Here is a 24,644-nt window from a genome sequence, read left to right on the forward strand (position 1 = left end):
ACACATATAGCCATCATCGCGCATATTATCAAATACAGCCGTTCTTTTCGTATGTGAAAAATCGTTTTATTCATAATTAATACTTATACTCCTAGCAGTTTCGTGATGAGTGGTCGGTTTCGTCGAAAGGGGAGCTCAGAATTAATAAAACGACTTCGAAAGGCTGACAGACCTCACGCACACGAACCTCCATTCGCATTCACGAATTTAATATGAACGCGCGGTGGCAAAAAATGTACCAAAATGACCTTAAGTGAAATAATATAGGTTGAAAAAATATTAGACATCAAATGCGGACATTTTAGGTGAGTTGTTTTCGCAGTGTGTCGGTTTCATATTGAAGGTCGCCGCGTTGGGGAGCGCGGTGATATTTTGCCCTTCTAGGACCCTCGGTGATCCATTCAAGCCAACAAGTTTGGAGAGAATGTTTGAGTTTAATCAATTCAGAGCGACGAGATGGAGCCCAACTCACTCCTGGTAATATCATCCACTCCGCTTTCATTTCAGCCTCTAATTAATTTATCGCACGCACGCATTTAGTCATAGCCTATGTTATGATAAGGAATCAATTGAAGAAACTTTACGGCAAAAGTTCACATTTTATTATTCATATTTATATAGAATGTGAATTATCATGTGATCAGCTGGAATGCTTTGCTCGTCTCTGATCCCGTGTTATATAAAATGTTGCTGAATATAAATATGGCTTGTCTATTTGTGTTTCCGCAGTGGGTAGGCTCACCTTGTGGTTTGCACGGACCTTACATTTTCTACAAGGCGTTTAGATTTCACCTTGAAGGCAAAGCGAGAATTTTGTCCCTGGGTGATTTTTTCCTGGTCAGATGTAAAGCAGGGGACCCCATCTGCATAGCAGAACTCCAGCTCTTATGGGAGGAAAGGACGACCAAGCAACTTCTATCCAGCTCCAAACTTTATTTTCTCCCAGAACATACTCCACAGGGCAGAAATGTCACTCACGGAGAGGTAATTTATGGCACGTTTCTTTGGTTTTGCTGCTTTCTATGAAGCGATGTGTTTATTGTGGCAGGGATGAAATATGAGCCGTGTGGCTGTGCATCGCATCTATTCCGCTGTCTGATCACAAGACATCTAATGCATCGCGTTTAATAATAGACACGCAGTCATAGTGGACCCTTGTCTTTCTTTCGCCTCGGCTCATTTGCATATGCGTTTAGCGCATGCATTTCAAACAGCGTGTGGTGATGATGATGATGAGAATGATGCCATTGTGTGAAGTTGTCACATCGGTGTTTGTTTGTTTCATCTGATATACAATAGTGCGGAAACTGAGAATGGCAAAAGCGCCTCGTTGTGGCGTTGCGATCTGCTGATTGTTGATAAAATAGTGTTGCTTCTGATGAGACGCAAATGAATACGCCAAACGATCGACGTGAATGAAGTATGCTGTTGCTGATCGTCGCTAACGATACATGGGTTATGCTGGAGAGAATATCTCAGGCAGATGTTTTAAGTGTGAGATGGGAACTAATATCAGTGGGAATTGATTAATTTATAACTGCACGTTGATCAAGCAGCTCTTAAAGCAAGCAAGCGAGCGAGTGACATTTATGAAGGTTATTATGTCAAAATGCTGCAGCATCATTCCATATTGCATATAAGCTGAGATGTGTTTGTCCGACAGAAAAATGTTCTTTCTGGGGATTTAACCCTTTGATGCGCTGAAACATTGTTCTTCCTCAACACTGTGTTTGTTTATGCTGCTGTGCATTTACTTAAGTCAGCTAGAATGCTATTAACAGTAACTCATTCATGTTATTATGTTGTGGAGTTGCTTGTATATTTACTCTGTAATATAAATGTAATGTATCATTTCGTATATGCAAAATGATTTATTCGTATAATGATCTGTTGGGTATAATGGAAAAAATTTGAACTGCATCTGATCATTAAACATCATGTTTTGTTTGTGAAAGAGAATGTAGTCAGGTTGAGTCAGGCATAAATATGACAGATTGTTGACTGATAACGATTGCTTTTATGTGTCCAGTGGCTAATATTCAAATCCATGTTTAATGGTTTTATTGAGATTACCTTTTAATACAAAGATATAGCTCAATAATTATTGTACATACTACAACAGTAAAATGTCTATAATAATAATTGTTATTGTTATTATTATTTAAAAATATTATTATTTATGATTATTAATTAATATTTTAATAAATATTTCTGCCCTGGGAAATATTATAATTATAGTAGTAATTATTCATTTTGATTATGAATTTTACATTATACATTGAATGAGGTCTGTTTGCCTAAACATGTCTGGGGAATTTAACCTTTTGATGCACAAGAACAGATTTTTGTTATGTTGCTGTATATTAATGATTCTTTATGTATTTAGTGGACGCATTTGACAGATTGACAGACTGTGTGTGTGTATGTATATATATATATATATATATATATATATATATATATATATATATATATATATATATATATATATATATATATATATATATATAATTTTAATTTATTTTTATTATTATTTTATTGTAGGTAATGACCATTTAAGATAACAGATTACAATATAACTATATAACTCTATCCGATAACCGTTTGACTAGATAACCGAAAGTAGATTATAATAAATATGGGTAAAAGCTATCGTTCAAACCATTTTTAATTTTATTTCTTATGTATTATTTATTAATTTTATTAGATAATATAACCAATATTATTTTTGACTACACATCAAACGCATTTTTTTCAAAGCAGTGTTTTTGACGGTGTAAACACTATAATGTAAAGCTTTCATCCATAGTGCTTTAACGATTGTGTTGCAATTGCTGTTTTAACAAAGCAGCACAGCTGCAGTCATACATGGATAATGTAACAAGGTCTGTACCTGTTTTATCTTGCACTGCTCGTGTAATCACCGATCCTGAATACAAAAAGAGAATCTGCTGTGTGTGAACCTACCGTTCTACTGTCCTCCCCCCGTGGAGTGGAGGATCAAATAGCCTTTTCAAAATAATCAACAGGTTCTGTGTGAAGCCCTGTCGAAATGTCAAGGTTACTTTGCTGAATTATTATCAATATTAGGTGGAAACATAAACTGTTGCCGGGATCGACCTTGAAAACATGGTCTTTACACAATGTAACGAGGTGTTATTGAGGAAAAGCATTAGTCTTTAATGCACTGTTTGTTCAGTTGATCAGAGCTCTGTCCTCTTTCCAACTTGCCACCGGTCTCCCTCCCTTCCCCCACTCAGCAGCAATGCCAATTATTTGCTTTTCAAATTTATTACGCATTCATGACTGCTGATCTTGAAACGGCCTGGGAGATAGGATTACTAGCCAAGGACAATGCTGCACTCTTAGGTATACTTACAGTTTTGAGAATATGGTGCATTGTGTTAGCTTTTAGGCATTTTTGGGACCTATAACTAGTTATAGAAGTGAAAGCATATGATTATTAACACACATTCTAGAACCTTAAAGCATTTCAACCTTTTAAGGATGTCAATCATGGGATCATTTTATGGATTTATTTTTAAGTCATTATTAAAGGCCGGGTAGGCAATTTCGTAGAGGCTAGCAATAGCAAGCTAGGTTTTAAAAACATGAGATCCCACCCTCCTCTCCAAACCCATGCCTCTTTCACGCACAGCCAGAGCAGAGTCTGCAAAGCGTCACAAAAGACGCCATTAAATGACCTAGTCTCAAAGCATGCCTTAAAAACGTTAGAATAATAATAAATGTAAAACAACTTGGAGACCTCTAAATTGTACCACCTGACTGCTGCGGATGTCTGCACGGATGTATGGAAATACATATGTTGACATCCTACCTGCCGGAAGACATCCAATCATTGCATTCGAACCGAATACAACGATTAGACGAACATGTCCCAAACTTCCACAGAAAATTTTAATGTAAATGTTTTTTAAATATTTAGACCACTTCTATTATTGATCAGGATGTGAAGATAACGTCAACCAGTATAACAAAAAAAAGTACTTTTGAAACACATTGCCTAATGCCTACTCAATTTTGTTCATTTTTAATACTTTATGAATTAAACAGCTTGTAAACATACTTTATCAGTAGATAAAATTAAAGTCAACTGTAAAAACATGGAAGTAATATGCAATAATTTGAGACATTTCTCCTTATTTTGGACGTTTTTGGCATAAAGCGTTCTTATAGCACCAAGAACCATATAGTTCTGTATTGAACCTCATTCAACCTTTTTTCTAAGAGCGTACTGGAAATTAATCAGACAATATTTGGCCATTAAACCGTGTGTGATTGGCTGAGTAACAGAAGTATGTCAGTTCCAAATACCCACAGCTTTGTCTGAGAATAGTGTTCATTTTCTGTTTTCGGTTTTCTTTATAGCATTAGAGTTAATGTTGTGTAAAAGTGTTCATTGAAATTCTGCAATGTTGTGCACATCTTATTTGTTGTAATATTGAGTATGGAATGTACTTGTTTTAACACATGTCCTAACAAGTATTGTGCAAAAAACTGTGAAGAATGTTTGCCACTCTTTTGTGCATTCCCGGTGTAGTTGCTAAATGAGACATGGCGAATTTAAATAACAATGTGATTAAGTGTCAGCCAAAGCACCTGCAGTAACGTGAGCTTCACAACTCGGCAGCCTCAGATGCACTCAGCAGATTGTCCAATTAAATTACATTTGCATTTGCAGGGAATAACCCAAGCGACCGCTGATAAAGTTAATCAGCTATCATAGAAACTGCCATGCATTTGCGGAGGCTGCACTATGCTGTGTTAATAGTACAATAACAGACACCTTTCCTATTTCTGAGAAGAGACTCTGTGGATGGGTCCTGACCAGAAATGGGTCACAGATTTTGTTCTTAAAGGGTCACAAAGTACATGCAAAAAACTGTGCTAAATGCAAATATTACTGCAACTTAGAATTTAATCGTAAATAAGTAGGGTAGAACAATAAATACACATACACTTTTAAAATGTCAGAGAAAAGGCAGTTTTTTAATGCAAATCTAAAATACTAAGCAAATTAGACAGATGCTAAGGTTGGGTCCATGAAAGCTACAAAAAGAAAATATGACTCAGACTACATTGGTGTTATTATTGGTTAGTTTGATTATATAATGTAAATATATATATATATTTATGTATGTAATAATGTAAATATATATATATATATATATATATATATATATATATATATATATATATATATATATATATATATATATATATATATATATATATATATATACATATATATAAACTATAAATATATTAATACAATAATTTATTGAAAATATTTATATAATTAAATAATTTAAATTTTATTTACATATAAATATATAATATATATATATATATATATATATATATATATATATATATATATATATATATATATATATATATATATATATATATATATATATATATAAATTAATTAGACTATAAATATATTAATACAATAATTTATTGAAAATATTTATATAATTAAATAATTAAAATTTTATTTATATATAAATATATTATATATATATATATATATATATATATATATATATATATATATATATATATATATATATATATATATATATATATATATATAAATTAATTAGACTATAAATATATTAATACAATAATTTATTGAAAATATAAAAATATATAATTAAATAATTTAAATTATAACATTTTTACAATTTCATATAATTTAACATATTTTAATTACACACACATTCACACACACTTTATATATATATATATATATATATATATATATATATATATATATATATATATATATATATATATAATAAAAAATGTGTTATAAATACAATTATTTAATGATATATTATATATAGTAAGATTAATATATATACTGTATGTAAAATATATTATAAGTATTATTATATAATATAAGTAAAATTATATATATATATATATATATATATATATATATATATATATATATATATATATATATATATATATATATATATATATATATATACATTTTATTTTTTTTTCTAAAAATTTAAAAATGTATTTAAATTATAATTATTGTAATCAGTATATTATATAATTACGATTATTTTTAATACAATTATTATAATTCTATTATTATAATAAATTATAGTAATTATAATATTACTGTGTATATCACTTATTATATATTGATCATTTAGTTATTATATATTGATCATTTATATTATTGTAATTTTAAATGAAAGAATGTAATATATGATAATATATTATAGTATATAAAATTACAAAACATTTTACATTCTTTCATTTATATATATATATATATATATATATATATATATATATATATATATATATATATATATATATATATATATATATATATATATATATATATATATATATATATATATATAAATATGGAATATTTTAATTTTAATTTCACATTTATTTATGTACGCTAAACCACTTAGGTACTTTTGAGCCTCAGCTTGATGTTTATTGTAAAAGCCTGAAGCGAATTTGAGAGCCACTGATCTGACAAGTTCCTCTGAATCTATACCGTTTGAATATTTAATCAACATTCTGTCTTATTTGAATGCTCAACTGCAGACTCTGCAATGTGCTAATGTTTAGCGAGCGCGCCTGTGTATGCAAACAGGAAGGTATGCAAGTACGGCTGTGTGATAAAACAGGGCCACTCTGCTGTTGCCTTTTTGTTTCTACACCCAGGTGATGTAATTTCCCTCTGGCTGGGGTTAGTCATTCATTAGAAGGATAGCAGTGGCTGAAACAGCAACAGGCCTGCAGTGATCTCTTTCTGGCAGCCGGCCGATAAAATTTAACACTTAGAGTTTGTGCCTAGAGAGGGCAACATAACACTCCTGTGAAGACGTGCAGTTTTTGATTTTTTTGAATCGACTGTTTTTGCCCTCCTGGGCCAGCAAATTCTTGGGCGTACAGTCTCACTGTACTCTCTAGCACTGCCGTTCGGCTTGGCCTCACACGGATCTGTTTGTTTCTAATTATATTTCCTCTTGTCTTTCATCTTATTTAATCTGTCCTAAAGCAAAAGACTTTTTTACTTCTTCTCAGAAATAAAGATACAGAACTACTCCCTACCACAGCCGATATTTCATTTGTGATAGTATTTCACAGAACATATGTGTCATTTTAGAGGGAGGAATTGTTTTGGCAAGAGCTCGGCACTGCTCTCACAGTTTTTCAGGGTTTAATTGGACCCAGTTGTTCTTGTGTCCCTTAGCTCGTAATATCATTGTTTTAGTGTGTGTGTGTGTGTGTGGGGGGGGGGGGGGGGGGGGGAATCAGGGGGAATAACGCTGTGTCGACAGACTCAGCACTGGCAATACTCTTGAATAGCATTTATGTGACATAAGAGCAGAACTAAATGGGGTTGGTGGTTTATAAATAGATTCCATATCAGATTCCAGCAAGCACTGTGCACTTTGTCTAACAGGCATAGTTTGCATATCCATACGAATCCTCCAGTACTGTGTATTTATAAACCATGTGTAAGGAAAGATAATGGCCGCGTGTGCAAAAAACACTTGCAAATTTCCTGTTTTTGAGTGCCAGTAACTTCAAAGGATCCCGAGAAGGGCGCTAATGTCTTATTAGCTGCTTCTTTCAGCTGTTATTTGAATTACAAACCTGGAGATTCGGAGTTGTGCAGGAAGCACGTGGCAGAGATCCAGTCACATCTCTGCTGCCTGGCTTCAGTCCATGTTTGTGTTTGAATCCCTTAGACATATTTATAGTTCAAATTAAATCAGCACTCCTTTTGTAGGTAACATTCCGTAACATGTTATTTACTTTCCCGTGGCGGTTAGGGATGTGCAAAAGTACATATTTTTATAATTGACTCTAGGCAGACTTAAAGGGATAGTTCATGTTATGATTTTAAGCTCTGATTTATGTTTTCGCCTGTGAGACTTTGTTGTGTGGATCATGCATGGCTCCTCCTTTGCAATAATTATGTTTTTTAAATGTTTTTGAAAGAAGTCTTGGTAACACTACCAAGTATTGGTCTTATTTGTTAACATTAGTTAATGTATTAACTAACATCCACTAACAATGAACAGTACATTTATGACAGTATGTATTATGTTAATGTTAGTTAATGAAAATACAGTTGTTCATGTTTATTCATGTTACTTCAAAGAGCATTTGCTAATAATAACAAATACAACTTTTGATTTGAATAATGTATCAGTAAATGTTGAAATTAACATTAATTAAGATTAATGAATGCTATTAGTTTATGTTAACTAATCAAATCTTATTATACAGTGTTACCGATGTCGCTTATTCTCAGCAAAGCTGCATTAGTTTGATCAAAATACAGTAAGGCTGTGACATTTTATTATAATTTAAAGTAACACATTAAGACTGGAGGAATGGATTTCAATATCAGCTTTGATATCATAGGAATAAATTTAATGTATATATATATATATATATATATATATATATATATATATATATATATATATATATATTTTTTTTTTTTTTTTTTTTTTTTTTTTTTTTTTTTTTTTGTTGTGAATTTTCATGGGTGAGATCCAGTAATTTCAAGAGAGCTAGATATGAAACGGTATGAAAATTCCATATCACGACCAAAATTATCACATTAATCAATAATATCACGGTATTGTTATAATGTGCTTGATGTGTTTAATTTTTGTTCGCATAAATATTTAAATAATAACATAAATTATGGCTGGATTTTAAACAAACAAAACAAATGTGTTGGATGACATAACATTATTATATACATACATTATATATATATGTGTGTGTGTGTGTGTGTGTGTGTGTGTGTGTGTGTGTGTGTGTGTGTGTGTGTGTGTGTGTGTGTGTGTGTGTGTGTATATATGTACATATACAATATACAATATACACACACATATGTGTGCATGTAATTTTGTATTGAAATGTTTTATATAAAAAAAAAAATATATATATATATATATATATATATATATATATATATATATATATATATTATCTAGATGGATAGATAGATAGATAGATAGATAGATAGATAGATAGATAGATAGATAGATAGATAGATAGATAGATAGATAGATAGATAGATAGATAGATAGATGGATGGATAGATAGATAGATAGATAGATAGATAGATAGATAGATAGATAGATAGATAGATAGATAGATAGATAGATAGATAGATAGATAGATAGATAGATAGATAGATAGATAGATAGATAGATTTGTTCATACTTTGTTCATATAATTTCTCTCACTGCTCACTTAAAGCTTGCTGTACGTTTTTGACTGTGCTAAAGCATAAAAATACCATAATATGTTTGCAGATATTTTGGAAACATGCTAGAGTTCTTATATTCATCTCTCATAAAACGAATGCTACAGCCAGTTATTCTACTTTGAAATGTGGGTTTCATGTCAAATGTCTGTTTTTGTTTTGGTCAGTGTGATAACTCAAGTTGCCAGTTTACCCAAAAGTATTTCGACACCACAGGTTGCCAGTTGGCGGAAAACACAGCATATTGCTGCCATGGAAGCCAAGCAAACGAACTGGGTCAGAGATTGCAGATTCCTCCCGACCTAAAAAGCCTCCATCTAAAAATCTCTATGAACGGAAGCACATTAAATCACGGATAAATCAACATACAGTGTGTAAGTCTCCTCGCCTTCCATTGTGAACTGTGCTCGTTCCTTTTGCGTGTCCTCAAACTGGCAACCTGCCTGAGCGTTGAGTCTTAGGAGGAGGGGGCGGGGCAAACAATATTTAAAATTTTGACTACAGTACCCATTTCAACCACTTGCTGTCATTCTTACATACAGCACCTTTAACAGTATTTACGTACTTGTACAGGATACATTACAATTTACTGAAACGTATCATACGCCTTGTAATCGCTCTATCAGTGATTCAACGGAGGAAAGACGTCAATAAAACAGCTTGTAAACAATGTCACATAGCATTACATTTACCTCAGGCAGGTCATTCAGTGCCCTCAGCTGTTAGTTCACTAGAGAAATGAATTCTTTCACTAAATATATGCACTATATTAGCCTACTGTATATACTAAAGTGACTTCTGTGTGAGCTGTGCTTCATACATCGCTGCACTATTGACAATATAGAGAGTGGATCTATTTGCTCTTGTGGCTTTGACCAAATGTTGCTAATGTGACCACAGTGTGGATCAGGGACAATATTTGACACCATTCATTTTCCCTATTCAGTTTGGATTATGCATAACCAGTGAGTTTAATTGCTCATGGTGGGTAATTTGAATTGTCTTGTAATGTATTGTCGAATATGGTAGATTACCGTGTTGGCAGTATAGCGGTGTGCTAAAGCACTACATACTTCACAAAGCCTCTGAATTTATTCCTCTTAAAGAACCGCTGCCAAAAATATTAAGTAGGGAAAAAGAAATGGAGCTAGAGTAGTCCACCTCGGTTGATAAACGGCTGGTCGTTTTAGGTACTAAATCTGAATAATGGCACTCGTTTGTTAAAACATGATTATTTGAACTTTTTAACCCCCAAAGTGTGGTTGACATTGATATTTCTTGTTTTTCTTTAACCTTCGTCTGAGCATTACGAGCAAACATTTGCATTGTCTCTCAAAGCTCTCCCGTTTCATGACAAATGGGTTTAATTTTGTGAGGCGGTGTCATCATATTTCAGAGCGGCCCGTTCTGAAGCAGCGCTGCACTTCCACGTCCAATCATCGCGCCGCTCGACACATTCAAACAAACAGCTTTTGTTGGCGTGTTGTAAAAGGAACTGAATTAGATTCAGGAGAGATTTCAGTTGCACATCTGCGAGTTATTTCTGAATCAGTTCATGCCTCTTTGACAGCGCCTGTGCTAATTGCAGCAGGATGGAGCCACGGGTCTCGTCTTCAGTGTGAATGTGCAAAACAGACGTTTTAATGCAACACTGGAGTTTTGAGATGAGAAAATAAACAGTGACAGTTTGTGTCTAAACTTGGTTACTTTAGCTGGATGCCAATGATGTTGTTAAGTTAAGGATTACCATCTGTAAAAGTTTACCTAAAGGGAGCAATCAAATTTATTGTTAAGTGATCTTTGCTCCGTTTGGTTTATTTACTCCACACATTAATAAAATAACCAATTGAGATAAAGTAGCTTTAGTTTTTAAAATATGTATTTCTATAGATTATCCAAAAATAGGCCTCAGCATATGGTAATTTAATAAATTAACAAACAGTTTGCTTTGAATTTACAGAGAAAATGGCATTATTGTAATTTATATTTGCCATGAATATTTGCCATATCATGTTCATAATGATTTTGATGGTGATAGTCTTTGGTTATTAAGTTTTCTCACTGGTGTGTTTTGTTTTGAATGTGATTCGGATGTTTTAATAGCGTCGTATAATAGCATTAAAAAGTCATAGATCGATTTGCATTGTGCCATTTTTCATGTATTAAAATGTTGTGGTAAAAATATATGCAGGTAAATTTTGCTATTCATACTTTGTATTGTTATTTTGCATATAAATGGAAATCTTGTGTATGTTTAGATTTTTTCTTGAAAAAATATCTATCTATCTATCTATCTATCTATCTATCTATCTATCTATCTATCTATCTATCTATCTATCTATCTATCTATCTATCTATCTATCTATCTATCTATCTATCTATCTATCTATCTATCTATCTATCTATCTGTCTATCTGTCTGTCTGTCTGTCTGTCTGTCTGTCTGTCTGTCTGTCTGTCTGTCTATCACTTTGTTTCTATCTATCTATCTATCTATCTATCTATCTATCTATCTATCTATCTATCTATCTATCTATCTATCTATCTATCTATCTATCTATCTATCTATCTATCTATCTATCTATCTATCTATCTATCTATCTATCTATCATCTGTCTGTCTGTCTGTCTGTCTGTCTGTCTGTCTGTCTGTCTATCTATCTATCTATCTATCTATCTATCTATCTATCTATCTATCTATCTATCTATCTATCTATCTATCTGTCTGTCTGTCTGTCTGTCTGTCTGTCTGTCTGTCTGTCTGTCTGTCTGTCTGTCTGTCTGTCTGTCTGTCTGTCTGTCTATCTGTCTGTCTGTCTGTCTGTCTGTCTGTCTGTCTGTCTGTCTGTCTGTCTGTCTGTCTGTCTGTCTGTCTGTCTGTCTATCTATCTATCTATCTGTCTGTCTGTCTGTCTGTCTGTCTGTCTGTCTGTCTGTCTGTCTGTCTGTCTGTCTGTCTGTCTGTCTGTCTGTCTGTCTGTCTATCTATCTATCTATCTATCTATCTATCTATCTATCTATCTGTCTATCTATCTATCTGTCTATCTGTCTGTCTGAGCTCTATTATTCAAGCTGAATACTTGATTTAACTTTTAACTACCCTTAAAAAAGATTTCCTAAGAATCCGCAAGGCCTTTTTTTCACGTTAGCAAGTCAATAATTAAATGACATGCAAGCAGGTGTACAAATCTGCGCTGACCTGGGGAATTCTTGAGCTGACCCCTGAGTCAACGGAGTGAGACGGGCTCAGCGTGACTCTGGTTGAGGGGCTTTGCATCTACACCCCTTCGCTCTGCTTCTTAAAGACCCTTAAAGTGTAATAAAAAGGAGGCGAGTGCATTTGCAAAGAAACCTGTTAAATGCAAAGAAACCTGTTAAATCCTTTGATTGATCTTTCTCTTTACGTCGTTTAATAATAGAAGGTAAATGCACTGTTCATCTTTTTATTGTTTTATTTGCTTCCTCATGAATGAATTTACACAATGAAACAATATTTCAGTCAAAGTAGCAGGGCGCAGTCAGAGCTTCAAAGCGGCGGAGCGGGGCACATGATCTTATAGTAAAGTTTTGCTGTGTCGCCATCAGGATTAACAGTGTTTGACCCACTTAGTTTTATAGACGCGTGAAAACAAATGCCTCTGCGCTCAGATGGTCATTATGATGAGGATGGATTCATTTTCTGCTGCAAACATTTGGAGGTGTGCAATCTCGAGGGCTGCATGTTTTCCATTTTCACACGTAGTGGTTGAAAAAATGTCATTTAAATTAGTGGTTCTCATAGTTTTGCTTAAGGACCTCGATTTTATTGAAGTTGAAATCTAACACAGTGCCAAAAATTAAAAGTAAACAAAGTGACGTGCCTATTTTCTCTTATTTTATTTTATATATTTTATTTATTTTATTTTATGCCATCCTTACTAGTTGCATTTTATTGTTTGGATTTAGTATGTTTTTTTCGTTGTTGTTTTTTCCTGGTATGATTATCCTTCTTGCTTTTCCTTTTTTTTTGGATCTCAATCCACCAGTAGAGACTGCTTCAGACTGGAATATTCTATGTTGCTCTGAATGGTATGTAGACCTGGAGGAATGCATATATGCCCTGTTGCAAGTTAGAAGGAAATCTCAGATAACGCATTCATATCCTTCCATTAGCTGCTTTTATTAAGGCCAAACCCACTACTTGGTAACTTTATAAACCTTTTCATATGTTCCGTTTAAGTAGACTGAAGTAAAGTTAAATTTTGTCCCATTACGCTGTCTGTGTGAGAGATAAGTTATTTGCTTGACAGCATGACAATGGGACCTTCTATGGAACCAAGAAAAAAAAGCTGAAACCCTAAAAAGAAAAAGCCCTACTTAAAAAGGACATAATTAGACATGGTCCATTCAGCAGAAAGTTGTTGCTGCCTGCAGATCCGGCAGAATGAAGCACTGAACTGAGAGGAAGCAAAGATATGAATTATATTCCAGTGTCGCAGAGCAGGTATTCCCTCTGATCCATGCCCGCCTTTATTGGGTCAAGCTTGGGGAAACCTAGCCAAACAATGCGAAGGAAGCATTCAGTGAATTTTCTCAGCGTGCTGTACGGTCAGTCAAAAGTCCACGATCCAGGGCTCTGCCAAATACGAACGCATCTGTTCCCCAGATTCCCTGTATAACTGGGACTGTTCTGTTATCCCATGCCAGGTCACAAGCAAAGCTCTTGCTTCACTTTTATAAGCTAATAATGCAAGCAAGTCTACTTGGCGAAGTCACTGTAATGCTTTAGTGCTGTGACGCATTAAAATGGAATTGCACTTTAAATTACAACATTTTGAATTGCAACTTAAGTGAGATGGATATTAGAAAGAAGAAATGACTGTGGCTAGGATTGTGCTTTTTGTCTTGTGCCTTAGGCTGTGCACACTGAACACTTTTCAAATCCAATCTTTAGGATTGTCCATTAGTTTTGGCTTGTCACAGTACCAACATTTCAGTAGTCAGTACCAATACCAGTAAAATTTTGCGGTTCTCTGTACCAATTTTGAACCTGTTGAATTAAATGAGAAAAATAAAGTTCAAATCGTACTTTTTTCAGTTATTATTGGTGCTCAATTATGTAATAGTGTTGAGTTAATCGTTTTTCTGCTTTAAATTTTTGTGGAAAATAAATGTTTTCAAAGATTTTTTGATGAATAGTAAGTTCAAGTGATCAGCATATATTTGAAAGAGATGTTCTTGGAACATTGTAAATATCTTTACTGCCACTTTTGATAATTTAATACGTCCTTGCTGAATAAAATTATTAATTTCTTTAACAAAAACTTGCTTGCCCCAAACTTTTGAATGATAGTGTAACATGGTTTTAAACAAAAATATTAAGCAGCAGAAACAGTTTTCAACATAATAATAATAATAATAATAATAATAATAATAATAATAATAATAAATATTTCTTTTTGCTGTGAGACTTCAGTGTAAACCCCCACTGCTGTGATTGGCTACCGTCTTTGCAAATGGGATAGCTAAGTATACATGGTGAACTCTCTCGAAAAATTACAGCTCTCAAGGTTGACTAATCATGAAAAGTGTTGATAGCATTATATTTAGTTTTGTCGAGTGTTCATAATTCAGTCACTGATAAAGTCGCTCTGTTTGATTGACAGCTCCAGCATTTGGAAGGGGAGCATTCTTTGATTGCTTTCTATAGTTTAATCACAGTTTAGATAACAGATTATTTTTTAATCTTACTAAGAGAAACAAGGTGAAGTCGACCGTTTAGTCACTGGGTTGATATACTGACACATAGGCATGGCTCTTTTGAATCATTACATATCAGACATCTCTGGTCACAGATCAGGCATTAGAAATGACTCGTTATGGAATGTGCTTATCAGAGACAAGAAAATCAAAGCAACTACTTCATCATTGCAACTTTGGCCCCGCCCAAAATACGCGTGTTAGCGAGAAGACAAGGAGAGAAGAGTGATATAGTATCACATTACTAAATAACAACCTTCCTAAGAATCATAGTGCTGGGAATGTGGTTAGGCCATTTAAGATATTTAAACAACTTGAATGTCTCAGTTGACCATTATTTATTTGTATGCGGTACATTTCACTGTGGATTCTTTGGCAAATAAGTGGCAATTTTGGCACAGGCTTTGCAAACTGACTTTTACGATATGGACTCAACAGTAATGCAACATGGAAGTAACTGTGTTATTCTCTGGCTTGGTTACAATAAAACAATTTCAGTAAAAAAATTGGACTAACAGGGAAGTTTTGAGTTCTGGAACTTACAGGATATTCTTATAGTATGATGACCTCGTATAGTTCAAAAGCAAAATTAGATTTCTCAAAAAATTAGGGTTAGGGTGCATGTTACGTTTTCGGAGAGACCACAAGGTCAAATGATCAGATATTTTAATAGTCTTGTTTCCCTTGAAACATAGTTATGAGGGTCCTATCAATCATATTATGCCCCGTTTTAATTTCAACCCTTTTTTATGTTGGTTAGTATAAATACGTAGTTTGGTGGTCACAATTTGGTCAATGTTTTCATCCGATTAGGAATTTAAGCATGTTTTCTCTTTCACACATTTTCGGCACACCTTTGTCCTTCTTCATTTTGTGTTTGTGTCTTGACAGGATGAAGTTATCGCCGTCTCTGAGAAAGTCATTGTGAAGTTGGAAGATCTGGTGAAATGGACAGTGGCGGATTTGTCGAGTTGGAACAAGGGTCTGCGGGCCACACCCCTGAAACCCACGGTGCTGAAGGAGCTCGGCAAGAACGGCCAGAGAGAAGCGCTTCACAAATACAGAGAGTCCACGCTCAACAGCGGCCTCAACTTCAAGGACGTCCTCAAAGAGAAGGCTGAACTCGGTATACAGCATGATTTCTCATACCTCACAGACACCACATACATGAGGAGTACAGACTGGGCTAGTGGTCTGGATGTTTCTGATCAGCGTTCTGATTCCATAGGCATGATGTTTTGATTATGGCAGGTTTCTTTATTGCAGTCATTTCCTTTTGAAAGAACATGGGGGGAGAGACTCGCGTGCATCAAGGTCCTGCTATGAACGTTTAATTGCACAAATCTCAAACTCAAGTTTGAAATAATAGTTTCTTTCATGTTTTTTGAAAGAAGTCTTTAATGTTCACCAAGGCTGCATTTATTTGATTAGTAAAAACAATAATATTGTGAAATATTATTACAGTTTAAAGGGACACTCCGCTTTTTAGAAAATAGGCTCATTTTCCAACTCCCCTAAAGTTAAACAGCTGAGTTTTACCATTTTCGAATCCATTCAGCTGATCTCCGGGTCTGGTGGTAGAACTTTTAGCATAGCTTAGCATAGATCATTGAATCTGATTAGACCGTTAGCATCTCCCTCTAAAAAAATGACCAAAGAGTTTCAATATTTTTGAACCGGAATACAATAAAGGAAGGTTTACCTGAAGGAGTGAATGAAAACAAGTGAGTGTATTCGGACAGCCACTGTCTGTACATTGGCTGTACATTCGTTATTGCAGTGCAATGTGGGATTGAATGAGTGCACTCAATAAGGTCCACTACGGTTTCGGACACCACTACAAGGTGAGGATATAGTGGGCAATTTCGGATTCAGCCTTAGTGCCGGTAACGCATAATATCATTGCGCTGGCTGCACTCATGGCACTGCAGCAAAGTTGATTATAACAAGAGAGTATAGTTCCTAGCCATATCGGTCTAGTAAACTCTTCCGTCATTTTTGAGCGAGATGCCAATGGTCTAATCAGATTCAATGAATTATGCTAAGCTATGCTAAAAGTGCTACCGCCAGATCCGGAGATTTGCTAATTGGAAATTATTGGAAAATGAGCCTATTTTAAAAAAAGGGGAGTGTTCCTTTAAAAGAAAAAAAATATATTTAAATGTTATGTATATTATGTATTCCTATGATGTTATGTAAAATATTATGTATTCCTGTGATGGCAATCCTGAATTTTCAGCCTCATTACTCCAGTCTTCAGAGTCCCGTGATCCTTCAGAAATCCTTCGGTAACACTTTACAATAAGGTTATTAACATTAGTTAATATATTAACTAACATGAACTAGCCATGGGCAATACATTTGTTACTGTATTTATTAATCTTTGTTAATGTTAGTTAATAAAAATACAGCAGTTCGTTGTTAGTTTGTAACTTCACAATTCAATAACTAATGTTAAAAAATACAACTTTTGTTGAAATTAACATTAACAAAGATCAATAAATGCTGTAGAAGTGCAGTTCATGTCAAATTATTAAACCTCATTGTAAAGTGTTACCAATCATTCTAATATGCTTAGTTGGTTCTCAATAAACTTTCCTAATAAATTATTATCGATGTTGAAAATAAAGTTTTTGCTACTTATTTTGTAGAAACTGTGATACTCTAGAAAAAATATATACTTATTTATAGCAAGGATACATTAAATTGATCAAAAGTGACAGTAAATGGAAAAATATTAATCAGCAAAAACTGTTCAACTGAAAAAATAAAAATAATAAGTGAGCACCAATAATAATTGATAATTGAGCAGCAAGTGAGCATGATTTCCTGAAGGATCATGAAGAATGGAGCTTAAAATTCAGCTTTGCCATCATAGGAATAAATTACATATTCAAAGATATTGAAATAGAAAGACGTTCTTTTTAAATTGTAGTAATATTTCACAATATTACTGTTTTTACTATATTTTTGTTCAAGGAAAATCTTAGAGATGGAGAGCATAAAAGACCAAAAATGTTCCCAGACTTTTGACTGGTAGTCTGTGTGTTCACGTAACATTTGAGAAAATAATGTGCTGTTTGTCATGACTAACTGCCTGCAGGCTTTGATAATAACACGGCTTGAATGTTTCTTTTTTATGAGAGTCAAACCTATTTTTTTTTTTTACAGAGAGTTGAAACTTAAGTGATTGTACAAGACACAACAAGAAAGTGTTTGAGTTTGACACTTGTTTAAACAGGCAGGGTGTCGCCCCTGTATTCATCCCCCTCTGTGCTTTTTCCTTCTTTGGCTGTTTATGTCTCTCATTAACTGGGAACAATATGGTGTATAAATGCTCATTAATTTGCAGACGGATCACACCCAGTGTGATTACGCTTCCTGTGTGATTGCTCAGTAAGGATCTGATTTATCAAAGCATTATACGTTTCGTTTTAGCTCCATTTTGGCAATCAGAAACCCTTACGAAAACAAAACATTTTCTCATACTTTGTATGTTTTATGTGGCCTATTATAAACGGAAATTATCGTGTGTGCTTGATAGGTTAACAAAAAGGGGTCAAAGTCCATTTTGTGTTATGAATGAGATGCAATAAAAATAGCATACGTTTCTTTTATTAGCTGTTGACACATTGATATCACATGAATTGTTATATCTGCAACTTTTGTAATCCAAGAGTTCTTTACTAGTGTGTGTATATAGTGTGCCTTATAAATGTGTCATTTTTGGCTGGGTACCTGCTGGCTTGGGCCAGGTGATACACAATGGTTTTGCTGGTGATTTTAAAACTCAGTCACACTGAATATTATGAAGATTTGAATGCCGTTTTTATTAAGTGTCATCTTTTGTTCAGTGTTAATGAAGTGTTAGGAAAATAGCTTGACTGGAAAATTTGTGCAGAACGTACAATGGCTTTTTAAATCGCCATTAGGATTTAGTTTAATTGAAGTTGTCAACATACATGCTCTCATTCTAGATGAAATTTGAATGGACGAACATTTGGTTACGCCCCTGAGTGCAGGATGAGTCATCAATATTTTTGGTCTGTTTTGAAATGTACCATTTCCGCCTGGATTTGGCCTACCCAAATTGAAAAGCCTCCCAAACACATATAGAGTGGTCTAGGTACAAAATGTTGTCATTTTACAAGACACCCTTTGAAGTTGCATAAATCACTGCTAAAAGTGATAAACATGTAAGTATATGTTGTCTATTTTTGAAAGTGTGTAACTCTGTGTGCTCTAGGACCCTGCAGACGCTTTGGGCTGTTTCCAGCATATATCATTAATTTAATGACACTGGGATATTGCATTTATATCACTGTATATGGTGGTGGGAGGGGGTGGTGGAGGGGTGGGAAAGGTGGGGGTCATCCCTTCAGACCCATTTGAATAAATCTTGCATACAACATGACACAGACAAACTTCTTTTTTCCACAATTTTCTGTAATTTAGTGGAAACAGCCCAAACTGTCTGCAGGTTCCTAGAGCACACAGGGCCTGAGTTACACACTTTCAAAAATGAATTTATATATTTTTAAAAAAGCTTAGACAACATATACTTACATTTTTTATGACTTTTATCAGTGTTTTTGGTAACTTCTAAGGGTTACCTGTAAAATGACACCAACACTTTGAACTTAGACCACTGTCTGTGTGTATGGGAAGCTTTTCAATTTGGGTAGGCCAAATCCAGGCAGAAATCCCAAAAAATGGTCTTAGAGTTTAAGTAGTTATGCTATTAGCTATTTTCTTTTCATCATTAAATTGTGGCATTTTACTTAATTTTATTAAAAGGTTTTAGTAAATAATTTATGTAGGTGAAGGTTATAGTTGTTAATTGTGTTATTGTATTGGTCAATATAAATAAAATGTGAAAAATAGTGTGGGGTAGTTAGTGTTTATTATTCCAAAGTAGATTTTTCTGAATCTGCTGGGCTACAATGGTTGTTTGGTTGAAATGATTCATGTGACTAAAACAACAAATCAGTAAAAAACAAGGTCATATAGATCTATAAAATATCACATAAAGGCTGGAAAATATCGAGATAATTGTTTTAGCTATATCATCAACCAGCCCAGGCAGGCAAAAAGGCCAACCAGGGATTTCCACAATTCTGCAGACTCTGTCTTTGTAACAGACGGAATCAGATTGCAGAATCCCGAAGAATCCATTTTCAGCGCATAGCATTTGAATCAGTTCTCAAGCAGGTTAAAAGCCATTGAAGAGCTAAATATACATATCACCCCTTTCAATTTAGTGGATATGATAATTATGCAGCACTAGTGGATGGATCTTTTTACTTTGCCAGTTACTGGAATTTGCATACTGCTTTGTTTCGAAGCGTGGAGGCAAACGTGCTCTCAAGTGGGCTGATGTATGAGGTTCCTATGAGATAGAAGAATCAATAATGGATGCTTTGTCACTGTTGCTTATGTGCAGGCTACAGCTGTGAATGACAATCAATAGCTGCACAAAAAGATCTGTGATTTATTCGCTGTCAGTCCTGCAACCTTATTATTTCTGCCTGTATTGTGAGTGTGCACATTTTTGTAATGTTAATAAGTCGCTTTTTAATGAGTATATATGAGCGTGTTTGTGTTGTCAGGATGCTAAATGGATTTACTCAGAGTACCTTGAGATCCACTTGGTAAGCGAATTATTCTGGCACAGAACCTATTGCTCTCGAGCTGTTTGGATTATTTGGAACAGCAGCTTTTTCAGTATCAGACTAACTCGGTCAATTAAAAATAGAGAACTTTTGTTGTCATTTACGGTTTCTCACATTTCACAGTTTGCATGTTTGCTTGGATTAAAACAAAACCTTTGGTGCGATTGCTCTGTTAGTGCGGTTCATTTAAATAAGCGGGAACGCTGCCATTTGAACTCTGGTGTGCACCAAACAAGTAGAACGACACCGCTGAAAAGATGGATCTCGGCCCGCTTCCAAACAAACTCTGGTGTGGTTTAGGTGAAATATGAATGCAAACACGCACCAAAGACATGTAAACGAACCAAAAACAAGACGACGAGACCCTAAAAATGCTCAAGCATGCCTTTTTTTTCCGTCATAGTCATGGGTTTGCCCATCACAGTTCGGTACAGGCGTCAGAACCGCGTCTCCTCGCAGCAGATCTTCGTTTGTGTGTGACGAAGGGATTCCTGCCCTGTTTTGACAGCTTGAAGCATTTTATAAGCTCTTCACAAGTTCTCAGCTGGTCAAAATACCATCATATGTAGGCTACGCACATACAACAGGTGAATTTAGCCCAGCACATGGCATTGTTTTGGATGTTCGCTAAGTTTCATCACAAAATATTCGTAAAAAAAAGCTGATCAATCATGTTGTGAATGTATTGCTGTTTTTAGGTTTGATATGTTTAGGTGCAGTGTTAAAATGCCGGTGTGAACGCTAAGCGAAACAGGACTAAGAGCCAGATTTACCAACCACTGTCAGGATTTGCTAAAGACGCGCAGTGAACAATTAGCGCTGAAAAGGCATGGACAGGGTTATTTTTGCGGCTGACCTTATTGCATATTGCATTTGTCCCTTTCAGACTCAAGATTTATGGGAGGAGAGTATTTAAAGGAATCCCAATTTTGAGCCATTATTTACCACCAAATAAAAGCATATCTTAAAGGGGGGGTGAAACACTCAGTTTCAGTCAGTGTCATGTCAATCTTGAGTACCTATAGAGTAGCATTGCATCCTGCATATCTCCGAAAAGTCTTTATTTTTTTTATAATTATATAAGAAAGATGCGCTGTTCCGAGTCTTTCCGAAAAAAGCCGAGCGGGTGGGGGCGTGTCGTGTGAGCGGAGCTAAATAATGACGTGTGCAGCAGCGCGCTGCTATTGTGTTGAGTTGAGAGTGCGTCGTACAGCTGTGTCATCCCTAACAGCGGGAAAAAAACTTTATTCAAAATAAAAATATGGCTTTTAATCAGATACAGCCATACATCTATGATCCGGAATCAGACCCAGAGGCTGCTGTTGAACAGGAGCAGCAGCAAAAACGACTAGAGCAGGACGTCTCTATGTGGTACAAGTTATACACTAACTATATAATATGCTTAGCGGCTTGTGTTATTTACATATTTATACTTGAATTATATCGTCGTATTTTTGTCTTTGAAGGTGTACATGTGGGAAGTGCAGTTGTGCACGTGTGTTTGTGTGTTTACGCGTGGTTTGTGTAGACAGGTTAAGTTAGTGTTTACATAGAAAGACACGGAATAGTAGCGCATTTGAATGAAGAAGCGTGCTTATTTAGTTCAACATATTTCCCCCCTCTTTGTGTATTGTTGAGTGCTTTTACAATACACAAACATAAAGTTACACATATAGTGGCCAGCTAAACAAATGTACACGCACTACACATCGCATGCTCCATTGATCAATTTCTATATATAGTAATATATATAGTAACTATACGTGATCATGTTTGGGCTACTTGATGAGCATAGACACAGACATTTGAAGCAGTCTAACTCACCGCCCGCGGTTCTAACGTTGGGACTGCTCCATCCTTCAGCATTAGGCGATTTGAAAATCCGGCGTCAAGCTGGGCCTTGTTTATGAAACAGTCGGCACCGAAATGCAGCGAACAGATATAAACATTCGCGCAACTCAGTTGCTGATCCGGAAAAGCAAATTACATCCACTGTTGCCTTAACGCGGGGTTTTGGGCGAATCTGTGCAGGACTGTCTTGGTCTGGCAACCAAAAACGCACTTTTTGATTTCATTGTTAATTGTGCACATTACCTGTGCAGCGCAGCCTACGAGCGCTTTGATGGGCATAGCCTGTTGCTTTCGCTCTCTCCCTCTCTCTCTCTCACGCGCTTCCGGTAGAATTGTCCGTAAGGCCCATACAAGGAAATTCCGCCCCCATTAACGTCAAAGGGGACGCATGATCGCAAAAAACTTGCCGAAACTTATGACTAACCGGAAGTAGTATTTTTGACAAAGAAATACTCCCATCAAACGTCCACCTTAACTTTTGAAACTTTGTCCATGTTTAGTATGGGATTCCATGTCTTTAACAGTGTAAAAAGATCAGTATGCATGAAACAGCATTTCACCCCCCCTTTAAGTCAGACGCTAACTGGTAGATTGCGTTGGTCAATATAAAAATGATCCGGCTACGAACTTTAAAGGGGTCCTGAATTGAGAAATCAACTTTCCCTTGAGCTTTTGATATAGCAAAGGTCATGGTAATATAAATATCCTGTAAGTTTCAGAGCTGAAAACGGAAAGCTCCAAAAAAAGATCGATTTCAGATTGTGCCTCATCTTGACATCATCGTGTGGCGAAACACCGCCTCTACAGAATAATAAGTATGTGTAAATCAGTATAGTGATGGGAAGTTTGGTTCTTTTCCGCAAACTGGTTCTTTCGGACAGCTCATTTCAATGAACCGGTTTAAAAAAGCGGATTACCGGTTCTTTTACGTCCTTAAGTAATGATGTAATTTTTATCATCCCGGCGGATAAAAATACATTAAAACACATTCATATAAAGTATTTGTAATCAAAACTTAGTATAGTAATAATTATTATTGTTATCATCATCACACACATCATCTTCCAGCATTCCAGCATTCAGGAGATAGCCTATTACTTGTGATGTTTTTGAATGTAAAAACCACACAAACGTCATTAGTCAACCTCAGACAACGGTATAATAAAATTAAAAAAGCAAGTCCGTGACACCTTTAATTTGCTCGTCAACAGTAAATCACACAGAACCTTCCACTCCCATCTGCACTTTTTTTACTTTTTATTGTGCTCTCATGTTAATTAGCCCTGTTTCATAAATCAGGCCCTAAATTATTATTTTTGGTCCCAACCAAACCAACCAAGCTAACTGAACTACACATGCAAACACACCCTCACTCACTCTATTGTTCTAAACCCATATGACTTTCTTTCCTCCATGGAACACAAAAAGTGAAATTTGAAGATGGAATCACCATGAATAGGAACTGGAGCGATCAAGCTTCAAAAAGGACACAAAACCACCATAGTTTGCACCAAGTTCTGCACATGACTTGTGCGCTATATTCAGTCTTATGAAGTCATATAATAGCTTTATGTGAGGAACAGAAATGAAGCCATTATTCACTGATAATTTTCCTCATTATGTTGTTAAAGTTACCATGAAACCAAAAATGGCATATTGCAGGATTTATTATAGTTAAATTATCTGTGCACATCATAATATATTTTTTTCAGATAATCATGTGCCCTCATAATCTTCAATTTAAATATATACATATACAATAAAAGTATACGTTTTCTTGTTCGGAAAGCTGTTTCACTTGGAATTTATTGGATTCTTTTGGAAAGACAACTGCCGCGCTTCGACTGAATCATTGACTTGAATTTGTGAATTTAATCAGTCCAATCTTTAAAAGCATCAGTCCCCTTTTATTGCAATTGCATTGAAAAAGTGACTGTATATTCTTCAAAATTTCTCCTTTTGTATTCCATAAGTTCAGAACAAGTGTGCCACACGAGTCCTGAAAAATGAAGCCAAAGCGTTTCAATCGCCACCAGGTGGCTGGATGCAGAATAGCCCATAAACCCCGCCCTCTCCTGTA

At 34.9% G+C, this 24,644-nt stretch overlaps 1 protein-coding gene across 1 annotated transcript in view; it reads left to right on the top strand.

Moving 5' to 3' along the window:
* The first annotated feature begins 415 nt into the window (after positions 1 to 415).
* arid5b (AT-rich interaction domain 5B) overlaps positions 416 to 24,644 on the top strand; it is a 175,297-nt gene continuing 151,068 nt past the window's right edge. The window contains exons 1-3 of the mRNA XM_067429802.1: positions 416 to 477; positions 730 to 984; positions 15,933 to 16,167. Coding sequence (XP_067285903.1) covers positions 457 to 477; positions 730 to 984; positions 15,933 to 16,167 — 511 coding nt within the window. The 5' untranslated portion in view covers positions 416 to 456. The remainder of the gene's footprint in view (positions 478 to 729; positions 985 to 15,932; positions 16,168 to 24,644) is intronic.

This window comes from Pseudorasbora parva, chromosome 21 (assembly GCF_024679245.1).
Source record: "Pseudorasbora parva isolate DD20220531a chromosome 21, ASM2467924v1, whole genome shotgun sequence".
Taxonomy (NCBI): domain Eukaryota; kingdom Metazoa; phylum Chordata; class Actinopteri; order Cypriniformes; family Gobionidae; genus Pseudorasbora; species Pseudorasbora parva.